The 24,939-nt window shown below is 43.9% G+C and overlaps 1 protein-coding gene across 1 annotated transcript in view; it reads right to left on the bottom strand.

The window, feature by feature from the left end:
* Window positions 1-24,939, bottom strand: part of LOC106570075 (dolichyl-diphosphooligosaccharide--protein glycosyltransferase subunit STT3B) — an 88,602-nt gene that overhangs the window by 15,444 nt on the left and 48,219 nt on the right. Inside the window, exons 3-6 of the mRNA XM_014142037.2 lie at window positions 22,187-22,474; window positions 10,690-10,755; window positions 5,566-5,665; window positions 2,006-2,104 (exon numbers count right to left, since the gene is read on the bottom strand). Of these exons, the coding sequence (XP_013997512.1) occupies window positions 2,006-2,104; window positions 5,566-5,665; window positions 10,690-10,755; window positions 22,187-22,474 (553 nt within the window). The remainder of the gene's footprint in view (window positions 1-2,005; window positions 2,105-5,565; window positions 5,666-10,689; window positions 10,756-22,186; window positions 22,475-24,939) is intronic.

Genomic DNA, 24,939 nt, shown 5'->3' with positions numbered 1-24,939 from the left:
ACCAGACAGTCAGAACCGTGCACTAGGTCTATCTATCAGTATAGGCAGGTCAGCCACCAGACAGACAGTCAGAACCGTACACTAGGTCTATCTATCAGTATAGGCAGGTCAGCCACCAGTCAGAACCGTGCACTAGGCCAATCTATCAGTATAGACAGGTCAGCCACCAGGCAGACAGTCAGAACCGTGCACTAGGCCTATCTATCAGTATAGGCAGGTCGGCCACCAGGCAGACAGTCAGAACCGTGCACTAGGCCTATCTATCAGTATAGGCAGGTCAGCCACCAGGCAGACAGTCAGAACCGTGCACTAGGCCTATCTATCAGTATAGACAGGTCAGCCACCAGACAGTCAGAACCGTGCACTAGGCCCATCTATCAGTATAGGCAGGTCAGCCACCAGACAGTCAGAACCGTACACTAGGCCCATCTATCAGTACAGGCTGGTCAGCCACCAGACAGTCAGAACCGTGCACTAGGCCTATCTATCAGTATAGGCAGGTCAGCCACCAGACAGTCAGAACCGTACACTAGGCCTATCTATCAGTATAGGCAGGTCAGCCACCAGACAGTCAGAACCGTGCACTAGGTCTATCTATCAGTACAGGCAGGTCGGCCACCAGACAGACAGTCAGAACCGTGCACTAGGCCTATCAGTATAGGCAGGTCGGCCACCAGACAGTCAGAACCATGCACTAGGCCTATCAGTACAGGCAGGTCGGCCACCAGGCAGACAGTCAGAACCGTGTACTAGGCCTATCTATCAGTATAGGCAGGTCAGCCACCAGACAGTCAGAACCGTGCACTAGGTCTATCTATCAGTATAGACAGGTCAGCCACCAGACAGTCAGAACCGTGCACTAGGTCTATCTATCACTATAGGCAGGTCAGCCACCAGACAGACAGTCAGAACCGTACACTAGGTCTATCTATCAGTATAGGCAGGTCAGCCACCAGTCAGAACCGTGCACTAGGCCAATCTATCAGTATAGACAGGTCAGCCACCAGGCAGACAGTCAGAACCGTGCACTAGGCCTATCTATCAGTATAGGCAGGTCGGCCACCAGGCAGACAGTCAGAACCGTGCACTAGGCCTATCTATCAGTATAGGCAGGTCAGCCACCAGGCAGACAGTCAGAACCGTGCACTAGGCCCATCTATCAGTATAGGCAGGTCAGCCACCAGACAGTCAGAACCGTACACTAGGCCTAACTATCAGTATAGGCAGGTCAGCCACCAGACAGTCAGAACCGTGCACTAGGCCCATCTATCATTATAGGCAGGTCAGCCACCAGACAGTCAGAACCGTACACTAGGCCTATCTATCAGTATAGGCAGGTCAGCCACCAGACAGTCAGAACTGTGCACTAGGCCCATCTATCAGTATAGGCAGGTCAGCCACCAGGCAGACAGTCAGAACCGTGCACTAGGCCCATCTATCAGTATAGGCAGGTCAGCCACCAGACAGTCAGAACCGTACACTAGGCCTATCTATCAGTATAGGCAGGTCAGCCACCAGACAGTCAGAACCGTGCACTAGGCCTATCTATCAGTATAGGCAGGTCGGCCACCAGACAGTCAGAACCGTGCACTAGGTCTATCTATCAGTATAGGCAGGTCAGCCACCAGACAGTCAGAACCGTACACTAGGCCCATCTATCAGTACAGGCAGGTCTTGCTGCTTCGGTGAATTTGCGGTAATAGTGGAGTGGGACCGTTGGCGAGATGGGAACACAAACTGCATCAACGAAATGGTACAAAGGCACTGCCAATACAAGAGAACAACTGCTTGGTCATGGCCCAAGGTCTCTGTTGAAAAATAGATTTTTATCTCAACGAGACATACCTGGATAAATAAAAAAATGTAATAGAGCGGTTTGCGTCTCATACAGTAAAAAATGCAATAGAGCGGTTTGCGTCTCATACAGTAAAAAAATGTAATAGAGCGGTTTGCATCATAGCGAGTCGTGAAGAGCACGCAGTAGACTAAAGGGGGTGGGGCTTACCTGCTGCAGCCATGTGCTCGCTGGTTCGGATTGGCTGGAAGCCCACAAAGGGGATCTGCATGGATAGCACCAGGCCCACGATGTAGAAAGTGCTATAAGCTGAAAGGGAGAAACATAAAGAGCGAGATGAGATCAAACAAACAAGTTGAACACACATACGGTCCCATTCAAAAACCCAATCTCACTTCAGTTTGGGTTGTTAGGGAAAAGCGCCTTCTCCCTTTAAAGGTATTTAATGTGCATTGATAGGAGTTGCATTGAGACTGAGTGGGAGTAAATACAATAACGCCTCATCTGGAGAAATTTACTGAGAACATTGAAGTGGGCAAAGAAAAGTGCCGCGTCGGGCCTAACATGAGCCGACGGTGCAGTAAAACTGTACAACTCCCACCTTTGTAGCTGATCTGATCCTAAGGCATGTGCCCTAATTAAGATTTCATACTTTTCTGAACACTGGGGCTTTTTGAAGAAGTGACTGACTAGCCCTGAGCACTCTTGACTGATTCATTATTGCCTGTTGACTGATGGAGGTAAGAGATGAACTGTGTGAAATAGAATTGTGAGTAACACTGACAATGCACTTCTGTTCAAGGAGGACTCATTGTGCCAGCGCCGATGCCAATGAGGCATCTAGTTTTTAGAAGAGCTTTCTCTATGGTCTACGAACGAGAAAGGTTAAAACTAGATCAAAACGAGATGGTTGTGAAACAAGGACTTACACAAGATGGCTGCTTGAAAAACTACGCAAAGACCTAATATATTAAAGGGTGCTTGAAGTTGACAGCTCCTGCGTTCGAAGCATAAATATTTCAGAACAATTTAATGGAGAAAATGTTCTGCATTAACAAACGGTTCTTGTGGAAGGGTACAAAGGCACTGCCAATACGCTTTTTTGAGGAAAATGCAACGAGATTGAGTATAGCGGGGGTCAATACCCTAAATTTTAATTAGGGACGTCATTTATTTTCAAAGCGCCCAAGAACAGGGTACTGTTTACCTTGAGTAATATGTATAATCAAGTGTAAATGACGCTTGATGCTAAACCATTTATCTTGACCCAGCTAGTCTGCTGTTCCTTCAGCTTAGCTAAATATGTACTGCCTACGACGCTGCAGCATTTCTGCCTGTCTGACAATGATGTGATGTGTTCTGTGAGCCTCAAGGATGAAAATAAGTCTGGTTCTTTGATCATTGGTTTACTCAGAAATAGAAGCAATTTACAGTAAAATATACACAGTCAAATTCATAATTAAACTCAGTTCTCAGTCACATTCAGGAGAGCAAACAAGTATGTGTGGTTATTTTGAGGAAAACAGGTGTGTGCGATCACATCTCTTTAGCAGATCGTTTCTGACCGCAAACCTTCCGAGTGTACAAAACATCAGGAACACCTTCCTAATATTGATTTGCACCCCCCTTTGCCCTCAGAACAGCCTCAATTCTTCAGGCCATGAACTTGACAAGGTGTTGAAAGCATTCCACAGGTATGCTGGCCCATGTTGACTCCAATGCTTCCCATAGTGGTGTCAAGTTGGCTGGATGTCCGTTGGGTGATGGACAATCCTTGGCACACACGGGAAACTGTTGAGCATGAAAAACCCAAGAGCGTTGCAGTTCTTTACAAACTCAAACCGGTTCGCCTGGCACCCACTACCATACCCCGTTCAAAGGGACTCAAATCGTTTATCTTGCCCATTCACCCTCTGAATGGCACACATACACAATCCATGTCTCAATTGTATCAAGGCTTAAAAATCCTTTAACCCCTCTCCATCTACACCAGGTATTCCCAAACCGGGATACGCGCAATGCCTTCAGGGGTACAGAAAACAAACATGTGATTCACATTTCCAAACAGTCCATTTATATTTTCCAACAGGGCTATACATTTGGGTGAGTTTTTTTTCCTCGTCTGAGTAGCCTCGTTTCACTGCCAAAAACAATTAAACCATCTAGTGTTCAACGAAACAATGTCAAATACAGGTAGACTAGTCAAATAATTGACATCCAATCACATTAACCGTTACACTTGCGGGAATTCCACTAACGGTCTGTATGTAGCCAAACGTAGCTGCTGCTCATGTTTGTATTTGTACTGATGGCGCAAAAGCCATCAGTACAAATTAGCGCAAAAGACGGAGACATAGTGGAGTGGTAATGTGCGTGCAAGCAGTTGCTCCCGACAATGCAGCATCCACCGAGAGGCTCTTGCTGCCAAAGGAATGCCTGACAGCTTGAAAGACGTTTTGGACACTACAGTGAAAATGGTTAACTTTGTTAATAGTAACTATCATACAGAAGTACGCTGGTTATCAAGGTGCAAAAAGTATGGACACGTTTTTTGGAATTGAGAGACGAGCTTAAAGTTATTTACTGACCATCATTTTCACTTGTCTGACCGCTTTCATGATGACGAGTTTCTCACACGACTGGCCTATCTGGGTGATGCCCCCCTCCCCCGCCTGAATGATCTGAATCTAGGATTACAGGCACTCTCCTCAACTGTATGTGCGGGACAAAATTGAGGCTATGATTAAGAAGTTGGAGCTCTTTGTCTGCATTAGCAAGGACAACACAGGTCTTTCCATCATTGTATGATTTGTGTGCAAATGAACAAGTTTACAGACAATGTCAAATGTCCGTAAGCTTGAGTTGGGTGCACAATTATGCAGGTACCTTCCCGAAAGGGATAACAAGCAGCTGGATTCGTTATCCCTTTCATGCCCGGCCTCCAGTCCACTTACTGATATCTGAACAAGAGAACCTCATCGAAATTGCAACAAGCGGTTCTGTGAAAATTGAATTTATAATCAGAAGCCACTGACAAATTTCTGGATTGGGCTACTCTCAGAATATCCTGCCTTGGCAAATCGCGCTGTTAAGACACTGATGCCCTTTGCAACCACGTACCTATGTGAGAGTGGATTCTCGGCCCTCACTAGCATGAATACTAAATACCAGGCACAGATTGTGGAAAATGATTTAAGACAGACTCTCCAATACAACATTGCAGTTATGTGCTTCCTTTCAAGCACAACCTTCTCATTAACCTGTGGTGAGTTATTCACCATTTTCGATGCACAAATAAGGTTTTATATGTAAGATGGTTAAGAGCAAAATTATTGATTATTATTATTATTATTATTATTATTATTATTATTATTATTATTATATGTGCCCTGGTCCTATAAGAGCTCTTTGTCACTTCCCACGATCTGGGTTGTGACAAACTCACTCATTCTTCTGTTTCATAAATGTATTGTATAGTGTGTGTGGCAGGCTTCCAATGACGGCAACAACAACAAAAACATCTGAAAGTGCGCTGACCCTGATGCTAGAGGGGGTACGCAGCTGGAGGTTGAACGTTTGAAGGGGTACGGACTATAAAAAGTTTAGGAACCAAAGTGGATTTAACAAGAGACATCAATAAGGGAACTTCCGCTTTAACCTGGATTCACCTGGTCAGTCCATGTCAGGTTCTTAAATGTTTTGTACACTCGGTGTAGGAGGGGGTTTATGATCACATCTCTTCGGCAGATGTGTGTTTTGTGGTCACTCACCAATATAGACCCTCCTGCTGTAGCGCTGCATGAGCAGCAGCACAAACACATGCAGAGGGATCAGGTTGATGATGAAGACATATCCTCCCCACGCTGACACCTGCAACAAACACACAGCCATCAGCAAAAACACACGCGCCACCAGGAACGCATGGGAATACGTAGTGGGACCCATATAAAACCAACGCAATCATGTTTAAACACTATGACCGCAAAGTAAAAATGCATCGACGCTTTGTCTGACTTGGAGCGTGAAACGAGGGGACTATAAAATACTCTACAAAAACATCAACTGCAGTACGTAGGATGTGCAGAGCAGTCAGAGAGGGATAATACTCACACGCACCTGCTTAGCCACACAAGCACACATTTCATTCACAAATCACTCATCTATGATAAAAAAATACACATGTTTTGCAATTACTTCTAATTGTGGGGGGGAAAAAAACTCAAGTTTGTTCAGGAGTGGTTAAGCGAAATGATCTTTTCAGCCATTTGCATCTTTAGCTTCAGATGGTGTGAGCTAAATTAGGTGCAGTTGAAGCGTAACTTGAATGAATACAGAGACGACTCCCATTTTGAGCTAATTTTCTGTGTTGACACAGCCGCAGTGGTTCTCTGTGAGAGAAGAGGTTGTTAATTGAAAACAACGCCGACCCAGAGGGACTGCAGTGAGGAGAGAGTGAGGTGAGTATCTTGCGCTGAGGGTCGCTTGACGCAGCCTCCCGGCCACGAAGTGTAATTTGACCAAACATCTCACACATTTACTGCTGATGACCTCACCGTTGTGTGTGTGTGTGTGTGTGTTAAAACCATGTGGGGGCAGTGAGGGTTGAATAAGCAACCAGCAATCTTCTGGAGTCACCGAGCCATATTGAACACAAAGCTTGAACAAACTCTTTACTCAGACAGATCTCTGCACCACCAAGCACAAAATATCTTGTTTACTACCAAAAAAAAAGTCTGTTAAGAGACTGAGGAAGCTGAAAGAGCTGGTGCATACACTATCAATATGCCTGTTAGAGTAAATAAACTTCCGCACTGTCAAGTGCATTTATTTTCAGCAAACAAAAACGTGTAAATATTTGTATGAACATAAGATTCAACAGACAAACTGAACAAGTTCCACAGACATGTGACTAACAGAAATGTAATAGTGTGTCCCTGGACAAGGGGGGGGTCAAAATCAAAAGTAACAGTCAGTATCTGGTGTGGCCAACAGCTGCATTAAGCACTGCAGTGCATCTCCTCATGGACTGCACCAGATTTGCCAGTTCTTGCTGTGAGATGACCCAGACTTCCACCAAAGCACCTGCAAGTTCCCGGACATTTGAGGGGAATGGCCCTAGCCCTCACCCTCCGATCCAACAGGTCCCAGATGTGCTCAATGGGATTGAGATCCGGGCTCTTCGCTGACCATGGCAGAACACTGACATTCCTGTGTTGCAGGAAATCACACACAGAGCAAGCAGTATGGCTGGTGGCATTGTCATGCTGGAGGGTCATGTCAGGATGAGCCTGCAGGAAGGGTACCACATGAGGGAGGATGATGTCTTCCCTGTAATGCACAGCGTTGAAATTGCCTGCAATAACAAGCTCAATCCGATGATGCTGCCCCAGACCATGACGGACCCTCCACCTCCAAATCGATCCCGCTCCAGAGTACAGGCCTCGATATAACACTCATTCCTTCAACGATAAACGCAAATCCGACCATCACCCCTGGCGAGAAAAAAACGTGACTCGTCAGTGAAGAGCACTTTTTGCCAGTCCTGTCTGGTCCAGCGAGAGCGGGTTTGCGCCCATAGGCGACGTTGTTGAAAGGTGATGTCTGGTGAGGACCTGCCTTACAACAGGCCTACAAGCCCTCAGTCCAGCCTATTGCAGACAGTCTGAGCACTGATGGAGGGATTGTGCGATCCTAGTGTAACTCAGGCAGTTGTTGCCATCCTGTACCTGTCCCGCAAGTGTGATGTTCGGATGTACCGATCCCGTGCAGGTGTTGTTACACGTGGTCTGCCACTGCGAGGACCATCAGCTGTCCGTCCTGTCTCCCTGTAGTGCCGTCTTAGGCGTCTCACAGTACGGACTTTGCAATTTATTGCCCTGGCCACATATACAGTCCTCATGCCCCTTGTAGCATGCCTAAGGCATGTTCACACAGATGAGCAGGGACCCTGGGCATCTTTCTTTGTGTTTTTCAGAGTCAGTAGAAAGGCCTCTTTAGGGTCCTAACTTTTCATAACTGTGACCATAATTGCCTACCGTCTGTAAGCTGTTAGTGTCTTAACGACCGTTCCACAGGTGCATGTTCATTAATTGTTTATGGTTCATTGAACAAGCATGGGAAACAGTGTTCAAACCCTTTACAATGAAGATCTGTGAAGTTAATTGGATTTTTACGAATTATCTTTGAAAGACAGGGTCCTGAAAAAGGAACGTTTCTTTTTTCTGAGTTTATAATGTACTTATCGATATAGCTCAGTCCTAAAAGTTTTAGCTGGTAAAAAGCTTATTACAAAAAAAGGCCTCAATCGATGAAAAAAATATATATTTTATCTGGTTAGGCCCCTATGTATCCTGCTTAATGTATTTCAAGAAATCCCCTTCTTACTCTGGCTTTGAGTTAAGAATATTTCTTTCTGGCAATAGTAACTATCAGGAATGTTATAATGTGGTTAGTAGATTCCCTAATTAAATAAGCCACATCCTCATATCATCTGGGTGTATTGAAACATCTGAGTGACATCCCTGTTAGAACATGGCATGAAAGCCTGACAGTATTTCTGAGAAGGGCAGTTGTCCTTCGAGAAGATTCCCTTACAATACAGTGAGGAAAAACTTTGTATGTTACAATAAAACCAGGAGGACGAGCAGTTTGTTACAATACAACGAGGAGGAAGGGCTGTTACACTATGTTAGGGCTTCCTATGGGCCCAACGCTAACCTGTTAGTGTGTGTACTAACAAGTGCATCTCAAGTTAGCATTTGGCCCTGTGACCCTAATGGACAGGTCTTACTGCAGTCATAATGGGGTCAGCAAAGAACCAGACACCATTAGACTTTAGCCATTATCCTTTACTCACGCTCCACTGGTCTTATTTCTGTGAAGTAGCATAGGGGGACGGAGGGTATTGCAGTGATAAAAGGGCATAGGGGTCTTGCTACGGGGCTAGATTTGATTGCCTCAGAAGGCGGCTAAAAGAGGCTCAGGGACCTCTGCGGGGGGTAGGATGCGGGAAACAGAATAACCTGAGATGCTGTCGGTCACCTAAGGGGGTATCAGTTGACATGAGTGAAGGATATAAGCTGGGGCTGGCGCCTTGACTGAGAAAGAACGTTATTTGCGGGAGAAAGTTGTTTTGTTGAAAGTCAGGTGGGGCCCGGGGAGGTAGGTGAACCGCTGCATCGTTGCAAAGCTCTGGATAGGTTTTTTCACTGTAAAAAAAAGGGCTTGGAGTTGTGATTTTAAAATCACTCGACTTCTAAATAATAACCTCCAGAAAGCAGTACGTCTTACAATCACCTGAAGAGCTGAGTTGTGCTGCTGAGAATGCCTCATCAATACTTTATGAGTGAAAAGAACTTCAGAAGTGCTCCCATGATGCTCGTGGTTGGGGGAGGGAGAAGGGGAGGTTCTGGCAGGGTAGGAGGCAGTCGTCACAGGAACTTAGGGAAAACACAATCTCTCCCGGGAGACATGAGATAGAACGTCACACAGCTCTCACAGTAGGGGTTTTCGCAGGTCTTGTCCATCATGATGTCTCAACTGAGCTTCTCTCCCTCCCTGGCCTGATGACAGAGCTGAGCACGGAATTTCTCACTGGGCATTGCAAATGTGTCATGTTCAATTAAGCCTCATGGGTGAGTGAGTATCCTTAAAATCAACAGTGGGAGGGGAGAAACAATGGAGGGGGTAGATATTGCAGCTTGGTACTACTATCAAGTATTATTTGAGAAGGTCCGGTCACACAAATTTCCAAGGTGGCAGAGGTCCAGATGGGTAATGTAATTTAAAAATTGGCGTAGTAACAAACCCCCACCCCCGAAACTGTTCACACCCGTCTTGTTGGCGGAGAGAAAATGTTAGGTTTAAAGCCAAATTTCACACAGTTGAACACATTTAGCAGACAATTTGCTGTTCTAAAGCAAATTTTTTGCAATTCTACGTATTGTTCCACGTCTTGTGTTTATACGATACCAGGTGTTGAAACCGCGGTCCGTATTGGCCCTGTTCTGGGTCCGGATCCAGTTCGCTAGTTGAGTATGGGGGCCCTAGAGGGTAGTGAGAGTGTGACAAAGGTGATCCGGGCTTGTCGTGTCGCCAACAAACCCTGAGGGTGGGAGGATGGGTAGAGCTGGGTTGTGACTAGAGGGAGTACACCTTCGACCAGAAGTTACTTTTTGTAAAGGTTATGATAGCATTTTAGCTTACCATAACCGTAACCCTTTCCTAACCTGCCATGTTAATGATTCTAACAAGCTCCAAAAAAAAGTAACCTCCGATCATAGCTGTACTTCCTCTACTCAGAACGAAGGTCGAAATAGTCTCACTCCGGATCTTTGAGGAGCGAGAGAGAACGAGAGGGGCTAATAAAATTGGTGTGGTTTCTCGCAGAAGAAATTCTCCCCGCTCTCATCTCTTTTCAAATGTGGTCATTAGTGTCTTGTGGCGTTCCCCTTCTCTCTTCCTGCGGAGCTTGGATGCTGGGCCCCGACATGATCGATGGGAGCTGGATGTCTATAATCCGTTTCATTTGACAACTGTCTCTTCCCGAGCTGAGGGGAGATTTAACTGAAGATGCTGGAAGCAGAAGATAATTGCAAGCACTCAACATCACCAATCGTACACAAAGAGACCTGTCTGGGAGGCAGTTGGCGCTGTTTCTCTTATCTCTCCATCGACCAAAAGGTCGGGAGGGGGTTCATAAATAACGTTTAACGCGCCGGTGCAGACTCCATTTTCACGCCGCTCGTTACCGCTTTTGACGTCTATGATCGCACTCAACGCTATCTTAATGTAATCATGACTTCCAATTCCCAGAGATGGGATACTACGTTGGTGTAAATCAATGACACTGTTTATGTGTTTCCGACTAACAATTAAGGCTCTTTGACACTCACCATGTAGAAGTAGGAGAGGCAGCAGCCAATGGACCAGAACACCGAGCCGGTTTTGATCGACTTCACCTGAGGGAGAGAACAGACAAACGGTTAAAGACCAGTAAACTGACAAAGCAAAAACCAGTTTAGAAATGTTTGCAAATGTCTCAAAAAAACTGACAAGTTACATTTACATGAGTATTCAGATCCTTTATTCAGTACTTTGTTGAAGCACCTTATGCAGCAATTACAGCCTGGAGTCTTCTTGGGTATGACGCTACACGCTTGGCACACCTGTATTTGGGGAGTTTCTCCCATTCTTCTCTGCAGATCCGCTCAAGCACTGTTAGGTTGGATGGGTGTGTCGCTGCACAGCTATTTTCAGGTCTCTCCAGAGATGTTCGATCAGAATCAAGTCCGGGCTCTGGCTGAGCCACTCAAGGACATTGAGACTTGTCCCGAAGCCTCTACTTTGTCTTGGCTGTGTGCATTCAGGCCAAAGAGTTGAATCTTGGTTTCGTCAGACCAGAGAATCTTGTTTCTCATGGTCTGAGAGTCGTTAGGTGCCATTTGGCAAACTCCAAGCGGGTTGTCATGTGGTTGATTTGTGGAGGGCTGCAGAGATGGTTGTCCTTCTGGAAGGTTCTCCCATCTCCACAAAGGAACTCAGAGTGACCATTGGGTTTTCGGTTAACTCCCTGACCTAGACCCTTCTACCCAGATTGCTCAGTTTGGCTGGGCAGCCAACTCTAGGAATAGTCTTGGTGGCTCCAAACGTCTTCCTTTTAAGAATGACAGAGGCCACTGTGTTCTTTAGGACCTGCAACGCTGCAGAAATATTTTGGTACCCTTCCTCAGATCTGTGCCTCAACACAACCCTGTCTCAGAGCTCTACAGACAATTCCTTCAACCTCATGGCTTGGGTTTTGCTCTAATATGCACGGTCAACTGTTGGATCTTATATAGTCAGGTGTGTGCCTTTTCAAATCATGTCCAATCAATTGAATTGACCACAGGTGGCTTCCAATCAAGTTGTAGATACATCAGGGATGCTCAATATAAACAATGCACCTGAGCTCAATTTTGAGTCTCAGAAAGGGTCTGAATACTTATGTAAATAAGGTTCCTGTTCATTTGTAATACATTTGTAAAAAAAAAAAAGGAAAAAAAAAAACTGTCGTCATGGGCTATTGTATGTAGATTTTATCCATTTTAGAATAAGGCTGTGAAAGAAAAAGTGTTAGTGGAACAGCATACTAATCCCAGTGAATCCAAACAGTATTTTCATTAAAGTCTTAATTGAAGATTTACAATCTTCATTACTGAAAAGCTACCAAAAAAAAATGTATTGAAACTTGTTACAAATGGAGTCACGCATGAGTCACTGAATGATATTTTGAAAGAGGAAGTACTTTAAGAATATGTCTCCATCTCCACTAACCCAAGCTAATTGTATGGATTTTTTCCCTAATAATAATGTAAAATTAACATTGTACAGAAAGACTCATGTGAAGGCCAAATTACAGAGAAACTTCTTGATGCAATTAAAGCCTTTACGGCAGGGAAAACTCCAGGGCTGGATGGCATACCAGTGTAAGTATACCAAACTTTTTTTGATATACTCAGAGGACCATTATGTTTTAACCACTCCTATATAAAATGGTAGATGATTTAACACACAAGAAGTTCATTCTCACTGAAACAGGACCCAAGTGGTATATATAAAGATCCAGTCCATTTAAAAAAAATTGGAGGCCTCTTAAAATTGTGATTTTTGTTGTGACGCAAAAATCCTAGCAAAATGCTTCGTGCATAGAAATAAAAAATAATTGTCAGATATTATTCATCCTAATCAGACATTATTTTTTTTTTACATGGACCATACATTGGAGATAATATAAGACAAGTAAATGGAAACAATAGAATACTATGAAATATCGGGGACACCAAGCCTGGCTTTCACAGCTGATTTTGAAAAGGCTTTTGATAGATATAGTCGTACTTTATCTATCTATCTATCTATCTATCTATCTATCTATCTATCTATTATCTATCTATGCCTAGAATATTTCAATTTTGGGGAATCTCTTATAAAATGGGTTAAAGTTACATATAGTAAACCTAGGTGTAAAATAGTAAATAATGGCTACATCTCAGAAAGTATTAAACTATCTAGAGGAGTAAAACAAGCTTGTCCACTATCGGCATATCTACTTATTATTGCCATCGAAATGTTAGCTGTTAAAATTAGATCCAACAATAATATTAAGGGATTAGAAATCCGTGACTTAAACTAAGGTGTCATTGTACGCTGATGATTCATTTTCTTTTAAAACCACAATTAGAATCCCTCCACAGCCTCATAGAGGATCTAGATACTTTTGCTAACCTCTGGATTAAAACCAAATTATGATAAGTGTACTATATCATATATTGGATAACAAAAAAAAAAAGCACATTTTATATAACCGTGTACTTTACCAATTAAATGGTCTGACGGAGATGTGGACATACTCAGTATACAAATCCCAAAAGAAAGAAATGATCACTCCAATACATTTTTATAGAAAGTGAGCAAAAATAGATAAGATCTTGCTACCATGGAAAGGAAAATACCTGTCTATGTGGAAAAATCACCCTGATTAACTCCTTAGCAATATCACTGTTGACCTATTTGCTTATGGTTTTGCCTACACCTAGAGACCTGCTTTTTAAATTCTATGAACAAAAAGAAGGTACTTTGGTGTGAAAAGTGCAAATCAGATCCCAGAACAACAGCAAAGGACCTTGTGAAGGAAACAGGTACAAAAGTGTCTATATCCACAGTAAAACGAGTCCTATATCGACATAACCTGAAAGGCCGCTTAGCAAGAAAGAAGCCACTGCTCCAAAACCTCCATAAAAAAGCTAGACTACAGTTTGCAACTGCACATGGGGACAAAGATTGTACTTTGGAGAAATGTCCTCTGGTCTGATGAAACAAATTGAAATGTTTGGCCATAATGACCATCATCGTTATGTTTGGAGGAAAAAGGGGGAGGCTTGTAAGCCAAAGAACACCATCCCAACAGTGAAGCACGGGGGTGGCAGCATCATGTTGTGGGGGTGCTTTGCTGCAGGAGGGACTGGTGCACTTCAAAATAGAGGGCATCATGAGAAAGGATAATTATGTGGATATATTGAAGCAACATCTTAAGACATCAGTCAGGATGTTAAAACTTGGTCAAAAACAGGTCTTCCAAATGGACAATGACCCAAAGCATACTTCCAAAGTTGTGGCAAAATGGCTTAAGGAAAACAAAGTCAAGGTATTGGAGTGGCCATCAAAGCCCTGACCTCAGTCCTATAGAACATTTGTGGGCAGAACTGAAAACGCATGTGCGAGCAAGGAGGCCTACAAACCTGACTCAGTTACACCAGCTCTGTCAGGAGGAAATGGGCCAAAATTCACCCAACTTATTGTGGGAAGCTTGTGGAAGGCTATCCAAAACATTTGACCCAAGTTAAACAATTTAAAGGCAATGCTACCAAATACTAATTGAGTGTATGTAAACGTCTGGCCCACTGGGAATGTGATGAAATAAATAAAAGCTGAAATAAAATGATTCTAATATTATTCTGACATTTCACATGCTTAAAATAAAAGCGGTGATCCTACCTGACCTAAGACAGGGAATTTTTACTAGGATTAAATGTCAGGAATTGTGAGAAAAAAAAAACAGTTTAAATGTATTTGGTTAAGGTGTATGTAAACTTCCGACTTCAACTGTACACACACACACACAGGGAGTCCCAGATCACTGTGTACGGGTACAAGGTATTTGCAGTAGATATCTACATAAAGGCAGGGTAAAATGACTAGGCATCAGGATAGATAATACGAGTAAAATACAGAGTAGCAGCAGCATATGAGTGTGAAAGTGTGTGTATGTAGTGTGTGAAAGTGTGTGTATGTAGTGTGTGAGAGTTTGTGAGCGCGTCAGTGTATTGTGTGAGTGTTATACTGCATAGTGTAAATGTTCTTGCGAGTCTGCATAGAGTCAGTTCAAGATTGGGTCACAATGCAAATCGTCTGGGTAACCAATTACAGTGCCTTCAGAAGGTATTCATAACCCTTGACATATTCCGTTGTTTCAGCCAGAAGTCAAAATTGATTAAATAGATTTCCCCCTCTCACCCATCTACACACAATACCCCATAATGACAAAGTAAATACACATTTTTATTTAATGAACATTTATTGAAAACCAAATACATAAAAATACACATTTACTTAACTATTCACACCCAAGTCAATACTTTAAAGCAGCACCTATGGTAGCAATTACAGCTTTCTGGGTAAGAGCTTTCCACACCTGGATTGTGCAACGTTTGCAAATTATTATTTTCTAAATTCGTCAAGCTCTGTCAAATTCGTAGTTGTTCACTGCTAGACAACCATTTTTCAGGTCTCGCCGTAGATTTAAGTCAAAACTGACCCGGCCACTCAGGAACATTCACCGTCTTCTTGGGATGCCTAGTGTTTTAGGTTATTGTCCTGCTGAACGGTGAATTGATCTCCCAGTGTCTGTTGGAAAGCAGAAAACCAGGTTTTGCCTGTGCTTAGCTCCATTCTGTTTCCCAAGTTCTTAATGTTTACGAGCATACCCATAACATGATGCAGCCACCACTATGCTTAAAAATGTGACTTGTTTCAGGAAACTAGGAGTATGTCGTAGGTCACTGCTTCACAGGAGAGACATTTGAACGTAACCTTTTTTTTTATCAAAATGCGTTTGTCGGAAAAGCCTCCTGTAACATGTGAACTTTCATGCCATCTGTAAACACGAACCAAATTGTTAAATTACGAGCCTAGTTGCTTTAGCCACAAAGAAACAGCAACCTTCCCTCTAGCCAGGATTGGCTGTGATAACGAGTGGGCAGGACATGCCGAGAGATGAGTTCAGATTAGTCTGCCATATACCACGCTTCTGTCTATTTGAGCTGGTCAGTATGTATTGGTAATCCTGTCTAACGCAGCTTTATTGGAAAATATATCGCCTTGTAGATCTGTATAAATGTTGCTCTCCACTCTGGAGGACAGAGTTCTGAAAATCAGTGGAATTCGAGTATGATAGCTAAGGAGTTGGAGAAAACACCCGTCTCCAGAATACATCTTCAAAATAAGGGCAACCATGGCATCCATGACAGAAGATCCATCCTCCATGACAGAAAGTCGTTTTCATTTCACGTTAAAGTGTACTGTTAGCTAGCTAGCGTTACGTGTATGATCTTATTATTCGTATCTCAGAGCCATTTGCTTTGCTAGTTATAGCCTAATGTTAGCTACCTAACATTGAACCTGGTTGGTTAGCTACCTGCAGATTCATGTAGGGTAGTAACGTCATGAGTTGGGAATATGGTTCATTGTTTACCTAGCTAGCTAGTTAGCTACATGTCTTAAAAGATTATGCAAGTAACCACTTCAATAGAATGTCACTTCGACAACTGTTGATAGACGTAGCTCTGGCTATCCACTCCAACTTCAGAGCATTCTCATCAGTGTACCAGAGCGCAGAATAACTGACGAATTTACAAATGCTCAACACCCGTTGAATACGGCCAGTGTCAGTAAACGCTGGCAAAAAAGAGCAAATTGTTCCCAACAGCACAGTTGCAGTCACCAACACTCTTGATAACATAAAAAACAGCCTAACCAGCTTTGCTACGGCGAGGAAATGGTCAGTGAGCTGTTCTCTCATTTGTGTCAAAGTAGCTAGCAAGGTACCCAGTTAAGTTGGGTGCTTGATTGCTTTTAGGGCAGAACACTCAGATCAACCCTTAAAGAGATGGGTGGGGCTAAAGCTTAAGAGGGTGTGAACAATGCTAAATGGGTGTAGACAGAAGAGCTCTCCAGTAGGTACCAAAACAAACAAAATACCATTTTCGCAAAAGTGAGGTTACAAGTTGATCAACTTTCAAAGCAAATTACTTTCCCATTGTTGCTCAAATGCAGTGTATAATATCCAATTTTGTAGCGCCGTCTCTTCTTTTATCAAATGTAACTAACACAATTTCAAATTTTGCTACATAAGACCGAATTAAGGCGGTCAGTCACATATGGAGAGTGGTACTCAGTCATGTGTTGTAATGGATTTGTCCAAAAGAAATAACACTTTGTATTCAAGACAAAGTGAATTGCTTTGCCACATTTTTTTGTAGTATTACTTCAGTGCCTTGTTGCAAACAGGATGCATGTTTTGTAATATTTTATTGTGTACAGGCGTCATTCTTTCCACTCTGTCAATTAGGTTAGTATTGTGGAGTAACTACAATGTTGATCCATCCTCGGTTTTCTCCTATCACAGCCATTAATAAACTCTGTTCTAAATCACCATGATGAAATCCCTGAGCGGTTGCCTTCCCTCTCTGGCAACAGAGTTAGGAAGGACGCCTGCATCTTTGTAGTGACCAGGTGTATTGATACACCATCCAAAGCATAATTAATAACTTCGCTGTGTTCAAAGGGATATTCCATGTCTGCTGTTTTTTTTTTACCCATCTACCAATAGGTACCCTTCTTTGCGAGGCATTGGAAAACCTCCCTGGTCTTTGTGGTTGAATCTGTGTTTGAAACACACTGCCTATTTGAGGGACCAATTGTATGTGAAGGGTACAATGGTAGTCATTCAAAAGTCCATGCAACTTGTGACTTGTTAAGCAAATTCTTACTCCTGAACTTATTTAAGCTTGCCATAAAGGGATTGAATACTAATTGACTCAAGACATTTCAGCTAGTCAAATTTAATTAAATTTGTAAAAATGTCACTAACAGGTAGTGTGTGTAGACCAGTGGACCCCCCCAAAAAATTATCAAGATTTATTCAATTTCAAATTCAGGCTAACAAAATGTACAACCCCCCCAAAAAACATCAAGGGGTGTGAATACTTTCTGAAGGCACTGTAATTAACTATTTAGCGGTCTTCTGGCTTGGAGTAAGAAGCAGTCTCGGAGCCTGTTGGTCCAAGAGTTGATGCACCAGTACCGTTTGCCAGACAGTAGCAGAGTGAACAGTCCTATGGCTGAAGTCTTTGGCAATTTATCAGACCTTCCTCTGATACCGCCTGATAGAGGTACTGGATGACAGGGAGTGATGTACTGGTCCATCCGTAACACCCTCTGCAGTGCTTTGCGGTAGAGGGCGGTGCATTTGCCATATCAAGCAATGATTCGGCCAGTTAAGATGCTCTCGATGGTGCAGCTGTACAAGTGAGGATCTGAAGGCCCATGCCAAATCTTTTCAGCCTCCTGAAGGGGAAAAGTCACTCCACTACAGCCCTGTCGATGTGGATGAGGGCATGCTCTCCATCCTTTTTCTTGTAGTCCACGATCAGTTCCTTGATCTTACTGACGATGAGGGAGAGGCTGTTGTGTTCTGGCATCACACTGCCAAGTCTCTGACCACCTCCCTGTAGGCTCATCACTGTCGGAGATCAGGCCTACCACCATTGTGTCGTCAGCAAACTTGACGATGGTGTTGGAGTCGTGCGTGGCCACACAGCTATGGTGACTAGAGAGTACAGGAGGGAACTAAGTGCACACCCCTGAGGGGCCCATTTAGGCATTTTGGAGTTCTTGGGAACATGGCCAATGGTGGCCAGTTTGAAACATGTTGGGATTACAGACTGGGACAAGGAGAGATTGAAAATGTCCATTTAGACACTTGCCATCTGGTCTGCCCATGCTCTGAGAACGCACCCTGTTATTGACTCAAGCCAAATGGCCTTGCTAGTGTTTAAAGAGAGGGCTGCCTAGCATATTAGTCTGCTCCTGACACACTAGCTGGGACTTCTGGTTACCTGGTCTCACCCCACAGCCTGAGTCAACACATTAAAGGGACCATGTCTGACAGATAGCCCTTTTTACCTTTCATGACACTGTGGGAAACTGATGGCAGGGCGCAGGGCAGGTGGGGGCACAGACTGTTTTATCGAACGCCGTCTGAGACACACATTACAGTCACTTGACCTGCTGACGAGGATTGATTGATCAGCGGGGGGGAAAGCAGGCATGGTCCGAATACCCACCAGAGCCTCAGCTGAGCAGCGAAAACCTCCATCCTCCCATCGATTTTTAAAACCAACCCAAAACAGTTACCATGTCATGCTCGTTCGCATCGATGAAGCTCCATCTGGTTTTGACCCAAGTGTGAAACTACACATCTCCTCACAGGTAATATTGAGGGACCTGACAAAGATGTAGGCAACTGAGGAACACCAGAAGCCTTCTCAGTGCCACAGACAATTAAACGGGAGCTAGCATAGAGCCTACCAGGGCCCGAGGCTACTACGCAGAGCATTTGCATGGTCATGTTGAAATACGTCTCTACTCCTCACACGGTCATGTGATCGCTCATGTTCAAATACATCTCTCGTTTACTTCCCTCACACAGCGATACAAGCCGGGCTAATTAAATGTGAGCCTGGAGAAACTGTGAAATTAGTGTGACAACAATGTAAGCACAGTGGAGAGGGGTTAGGGGAGGGTAGCAGGGAGTGCTAGTGTTAAAAGGGGCAGGTCTCTGGGGTGCGAGAGGATTCAATTATAGATTAGGGAGGGGAGGAGGGGGGCGCGACCCAGGCAGATTAAGCGGCTGGAGTTGAATGGGTTATTAGCAGATAAAATGAAGGAGAGGGATAATGAAGATTGGAGAAGCCTGGGAGAGGATCCCATTTCAGCATGCGAGGAGGGATCGGCTAAAGAGAATGAGAGAGGGTGAAAGCGCTAAGATAAAAGTAGGTAAATGAGACTTAATGGAAAGCAGTGATGCGTAGCCAGGATGATAGTTTTTTGGGGGGGCTCTTGCCGGTGGGGGTCACCTGGAACACTCATTGTCTGCATTCCAAATCTTGGCACCCTATTCCCTATAGTGCACTATATAGAAAGTACGATGCCATTTGGGATGCACTCGTCGTGTTGGTTCGTTTTAAGACAGACATGGTCCATGTGGAATGACAATTAAAAGCTCTCATGACGCTGCAGATGCAACAGCTCTGCCTAAACCAAATATAAAAGTGATCCGTATCAAATCATTGTGAAATTATTATGACAGAGAAGGCGGCTTAGGACAAGGCAAACACTTCATCACAATCAGACACTGCAGGATCCCAAGTTATCATACTAGCATTACAGACAATGTCCCCAGGTAGCGCTTTAGCGGTACGCCAGTAAATGCATAATGCAACATATTGAGCAAACTATACATTTGCTGTCTGCGTTTCATATGACAACAGTGGTGGAGCCCCCCTGGGTCAGGAGTTAGTCATGGCTGACAATCACACCCATAATGTGGGAGGTTCTCCTGTGGCACTCTAGGCGGGAGGTTAAACGCCCTGTCACAACTCCAGGGTGTGTGGCTGGTTGATGAAAGCCGAGGCTCTTCAAACCAAGCGGCGTTATCAGCTCAGTCACACTCGCTTGAGTTAACGTGACACTCCAGAGCCAGGACATGGGTATTCAAGCTATGGAAGCAACCGTTGGGGTCTGAAGTCCCCTCAGGAGTTCAAAGTGTCCGTACTTAGTTGGTCAAGTGTCAAGCTGAAAGAAATCTACTGACTGATAAATGCAGAGACAAAAACAAGTTCAGGAACAACGCACAAACACAGAGTCCTGCAGAGCTTGCCACTGGTGACAAAAACCAAGTGAAGCATGGTGGGAGAGAGCCTGCGCCACGTTTACCTGTGTGAATGCCGGTGTGTCCTTGAGAGGAGAGAAGAAAATAAAGAAAAGAAAAAAAACTCGCTCCCCGTTTGTTAAGAGTGCTGTTCAGTTTTACTCCTGAAAAATCCTTGAGGATGACTTGGTGTGGAGGGATCCTTACGATTCTCAGCTTGTCTTGAGGGGCTTAAATGCCACCTAAATGAAATGAATCGAGGGAACTGATGGGGAACCAGGCACCCCCTGCCAAGGTCGACTTTGATAAGGGGGGGAAACGAATGCTGATTAATGCCAAATTTGCCCATTTACAATGCACTTCAATTTAATCTGTGTGTATAAGTTGCATGCACTTGCCTCGGCCTCAAGTCATCAGGGAGCATAATGTACAAAATGTGGGAGGGAGTAGAGCGGTGTGTGCGAGGCTGTGACTATTGTGATTGAAGGGAGAGGACATGCACTGAGGGCAAATAATGTGAATATGGGAGTTTCTTTTGCCTAGAATCCTCCTACAGCAGATGGCCCATTTCCATGGTGTCATAAGCCCTTGTGCTCATAATCCTTTCACCTTGTCTACGTTAGCTTATCCAATGTCTGGTCATATTCTCCGACATTCCGCTAAGCCTATCAGGCAGTTTTTTTGGGTGATGAGAATGGAAAAAAAGGGTTACTGTTCAATTGAATGGACTGTTCAAGTGTGGTAAATAAAGAAATCCATTTCACCTCCAACCTTAGATATGTCTTTCTTTTTTAAGATCACCAGCAGCGACTGAAACCAGACAGTGAGGAGACTGAGTGAAGGTTCACAGTGTAGCAATAATTTAACCACACCAAAGCAGCTATTAGCGCATTGACTGCAAATTTTGTCAAATAGAACATCCCTCTTCACAATGGGCCATGAGTATACAAATCGAAAAACACTGAAAAGATCAAGAGGCGGCTTCCCGGAGATAGATTTAGCCTAGTTCTGGACTAAAAACATTTATTTTTTAATTTTTTATGGAGATTCTCCATTGAACTTGCTTTTTAGTCCAGGACTAGGCTTAATCTGTGTCTGGGAAACCACCCCTAAATGTAGGGTGTTTCTCAAAATGCATACTACCGTTCTCCGAGCACGCAAATTTGGTCAGAGTACGAGTCCAAATCAAAGTAGGTAAAACGGAGCACGCTTCACGAATGCCTACTCCGTTTGTACATATTTTGAAAAAAATATGACGTAACCACGTCAAAAATAACGCAACATTTTTGGAAATGAATGAAATGTTGCCTATTCACATCTCATATGATGCCGGACTACAATATTTTATCTTGATACGTTAATATATGCTGTGTTAATTTTGGGATGCTTACCTGTCTACAATACAATAGGGTGTGTAGATTGCAAGCCCTAGTAAGTCAATAGCTAGCTAGTTACCCACAAAGAATCTACCTTGCATAATTCGTTTTAGGACATTTTTTGCCTGTTAATCTGGTTAGTTACATTATTACGATTCACATATAGCTAGTTGATAGTTTTGAAGTAAAATGTTTGCATTGTGTATATCTTGTCTCTATTGCCAATGCCCTGGCTGGAAAAAAGACTCAGTGAATGGGGAGGAGCGACGTGAGGTAATACAGTATGGGGAGTGCATCTCAAATGCAATGTTTTACGCATTCTCCACACTGTCGTCCTCACAAGAACGACCTCAAGAGTACATCCTCAGAGAGCATGAGAGTGTGGCACACGGTAGTACCCATATTGAGAAACACCCGTAGCCATAAAGGATCTATAAAAAAAAAGGGATTTCTAAAGGATGACGTTCAAACTGGAAGAGGCAGGCTTACCCAAAGGTAGTAGGTGAACTGGAGGGCAAAGATGGCGATGCCCTCGTTGTCGAAGGAGCCGGCCACTGAGCGGGAGATGTACCCGGGCACAATGGCGATAAAGCAGGCAGCCAGAAGCCCCGCCCCCTGGTTCCACAGTTCCCGCGTCAGCAGAAAGGTGGAGATGGACGTCAGGCCGCTGAACACGGGCGCCAGGAAAACGCACACGTCCCGGATGTGCACCGTCAAGTGGAGCAGGTTCAGTACGTAGTGTATAAGGCCTGCGGTGACCATCAAACCTGGATATACCTGGAGAGAGAGAGAGAGACAAGATAGAGGGACTGTAATAGAACATTTATGGCACCTTCATGCATATGAATGGGATACTTGTCTTATCCTGGATATAAAATGCAACACTGATGAATGGGAATAAACTTTTAAAAACCAACCATAATGTACTGTAACTTATCCATCGAGCAGTTAGTTGGAACTCCACAGGTCAGGCAGGAGAGTGATACGTCAAGTAAGTGTTGGCTTGCTGCATCCACATGCTTGACATATCGCAAGAGTGAGTCAAGTTAATTGAATCTGCTCTGGATTTACAATTGGGAAAGCCAGGTAAGGCGATCTTCTCCACCGAAATACTGACTAATTGCCCAGTTCAAAGCGGAGGCCTCAAAAACAGCCAAACCTTCCAGCTCTCTGCCTATAACACATGAGACCGGGCCTAATTAGGCTCGTATGAAACCTTTCTGAAGTCAGAGGGGCTATGTTTAAGTGTGAGTGATGCCCCGATGTATGCTATACGCCAGGCAGAGACAAGTCCAGCGGACTTTGGCTCGTCTCTGCCTTCCGTGCTTCTCATTTTTAATTAGCTAGTCGTAGCCTAGGCGTGCTAAACTTTATCAACCACAGTCTTATTGCACCTCTCTCTCTCAAATCATCCAACCCAGTTTCCCCAGATCTGGGGATTGAGCTAGAGCCTAGGCTAACGCTACTTCGGTTAAAACAAATGCTGAAGTAATCACTGTTTGGTTGTCCCCCAGAACAGATGCTGGGCTCTCTGTAGTCTGCATTTCCCCCCACATAGCTTCACATTTTGTCCCGTCAGCTTAAAAATGTGCCCGGTCCATTTCTCTACAGTAACAAAGGGTGGTTTATTGGCTTGACAGAGCCCTATGGTTAAACTGTGTCACATTTATTCAGCCCTCAAATCTTATCTACGATTCTGGAGAGGGAGCGGCTGGCAGATATCCCCCTTGAGAGTGGGAGAGAAAAGACAAGGGATCCGCAGAGAGGCACTCACTGACACATTAACTGATATCGGCTCCTCCCTCTACAAACGGTGTGACCCATCATGTGCAAAGGGACTTGTGTTATCATACACAATTAATGAGGGCTGTCAGACTCATTTGAAGCAGACTGAATAGAGGGGAGAGAAGGAGAGCTGATGGCAGGGCGGGATAAAGGAGGAAGAGGTGGGGTGCGGCACACTGCTTAGGTCCCTGTTCGGAGACGGGAGAGGTGCTACAATTAATGCAGACTAGCAATAGGTTTTGTGGTGAATACCACTGAAGTAAAGGCAGAGTGACACACCATTCAGGTGTTGAAATAGTTCTGGAATGCCTGAGAAAGTCAGCAAACCCTTGGGTGTATTTCACAAACTGCATGGAATGGATTACATTTGGTATAGTCAAGAGGTACTACATGATGCAAATCATTAGATGTACTGTAACTCAGTTATTCCTTCAGGGATTTGTCACGCATAGGGCTGTGGCAGTCATGAAACTTTAATCAGACGGTTATTGTCATGCAATTGACTTCCAGTCTCACGGTAACTGGCCATTAGTTAACAAACACGTTTAGCATCGCCAGGCCGACCACACACACAAGGCACGCATGTGGAACATATACATTTGAAAAAGTCTAATAAACCTATTTAACATACACCATAACAATACATCCATTATTTATTTTAGGCAGGTCTACAGAAGAACAGAGTATGAGTCGACCAACTATGTTCTCTAGCTATGCTCCATGCCATATGCTTGTTCATTTAGCTGGCAGGATATGCTTAAGTCTAGTGCTATTATTTTAAAGTAAGAAGAATATAATTTAACCTGATGGATATTTTTTCCCATTTCGGCGAGAGTGTGCATATGTTGAGCGCAAAAGTGATGATTTGAAACAGATCCTATATGCTAGATTTAGAGTTATTTGGCAACTTTAGTTGGGAATGATAGAATGTCTTAGAAATCAAAACACATGGGCTGCATGGTGCGACGATAGGCGATTGATTATTTGAGAAAGTAGCTAAAGTTTGCGCTCTGTTCCTTGCCTCAGGTTGCACACGTTCTCTCCTCAAGTGATCATGTTTTCACCCATCAAACGAGTCTACATTTTGTTGTCTTTAATATGTAACATTTGTTTAGGATTTTGAATGGCCTATTATCAAATGTGCAGGAACAGGGTCAAAATGAGTTGTTTGAGTCGTTTGTCAACCAAGCCAGGTAGGCTACTTCGGTTTTAGAGCCAAGCATGTTCTTAATATCAGCAGCAGAGAAATATAGTAGCAGCTGGGATCCTCTTTTTAATGGCAACCATCAAAACTCTGCTTTCACACAGGATTGCATATGGAAATGTCTGGACTTGTAAGAACACTTATTTTAACTCACGCATCAACCACTCGCTGCGCAACAGGTGATAATCCACCCAAACTCACTATGCCATGGCACTCAAACTGTTCACTATATTTGTAGGCTAATTCTGTAAGC

The sequence above is a fragment of the Salmo salar genome, chromosome ssa14 (genome assembly GCF_905237065.1).
Source record: "Salmo salar chromosome ssa14, Ssal_v3.1, whole genome shotgun sequence".
In the NCBI taxonomy this organism is placed as follows: domain Eukaryota; kingdom Metazoa; phylum Chordata; class Actinopteri; order Salmoniformes; family Salmonidae; genus Salmo; species Salmo salar.
Note: the sequence above shows the minus strand (reverse complement) of the source record. Positions and strands in the feature narration are given on the sequence as shown.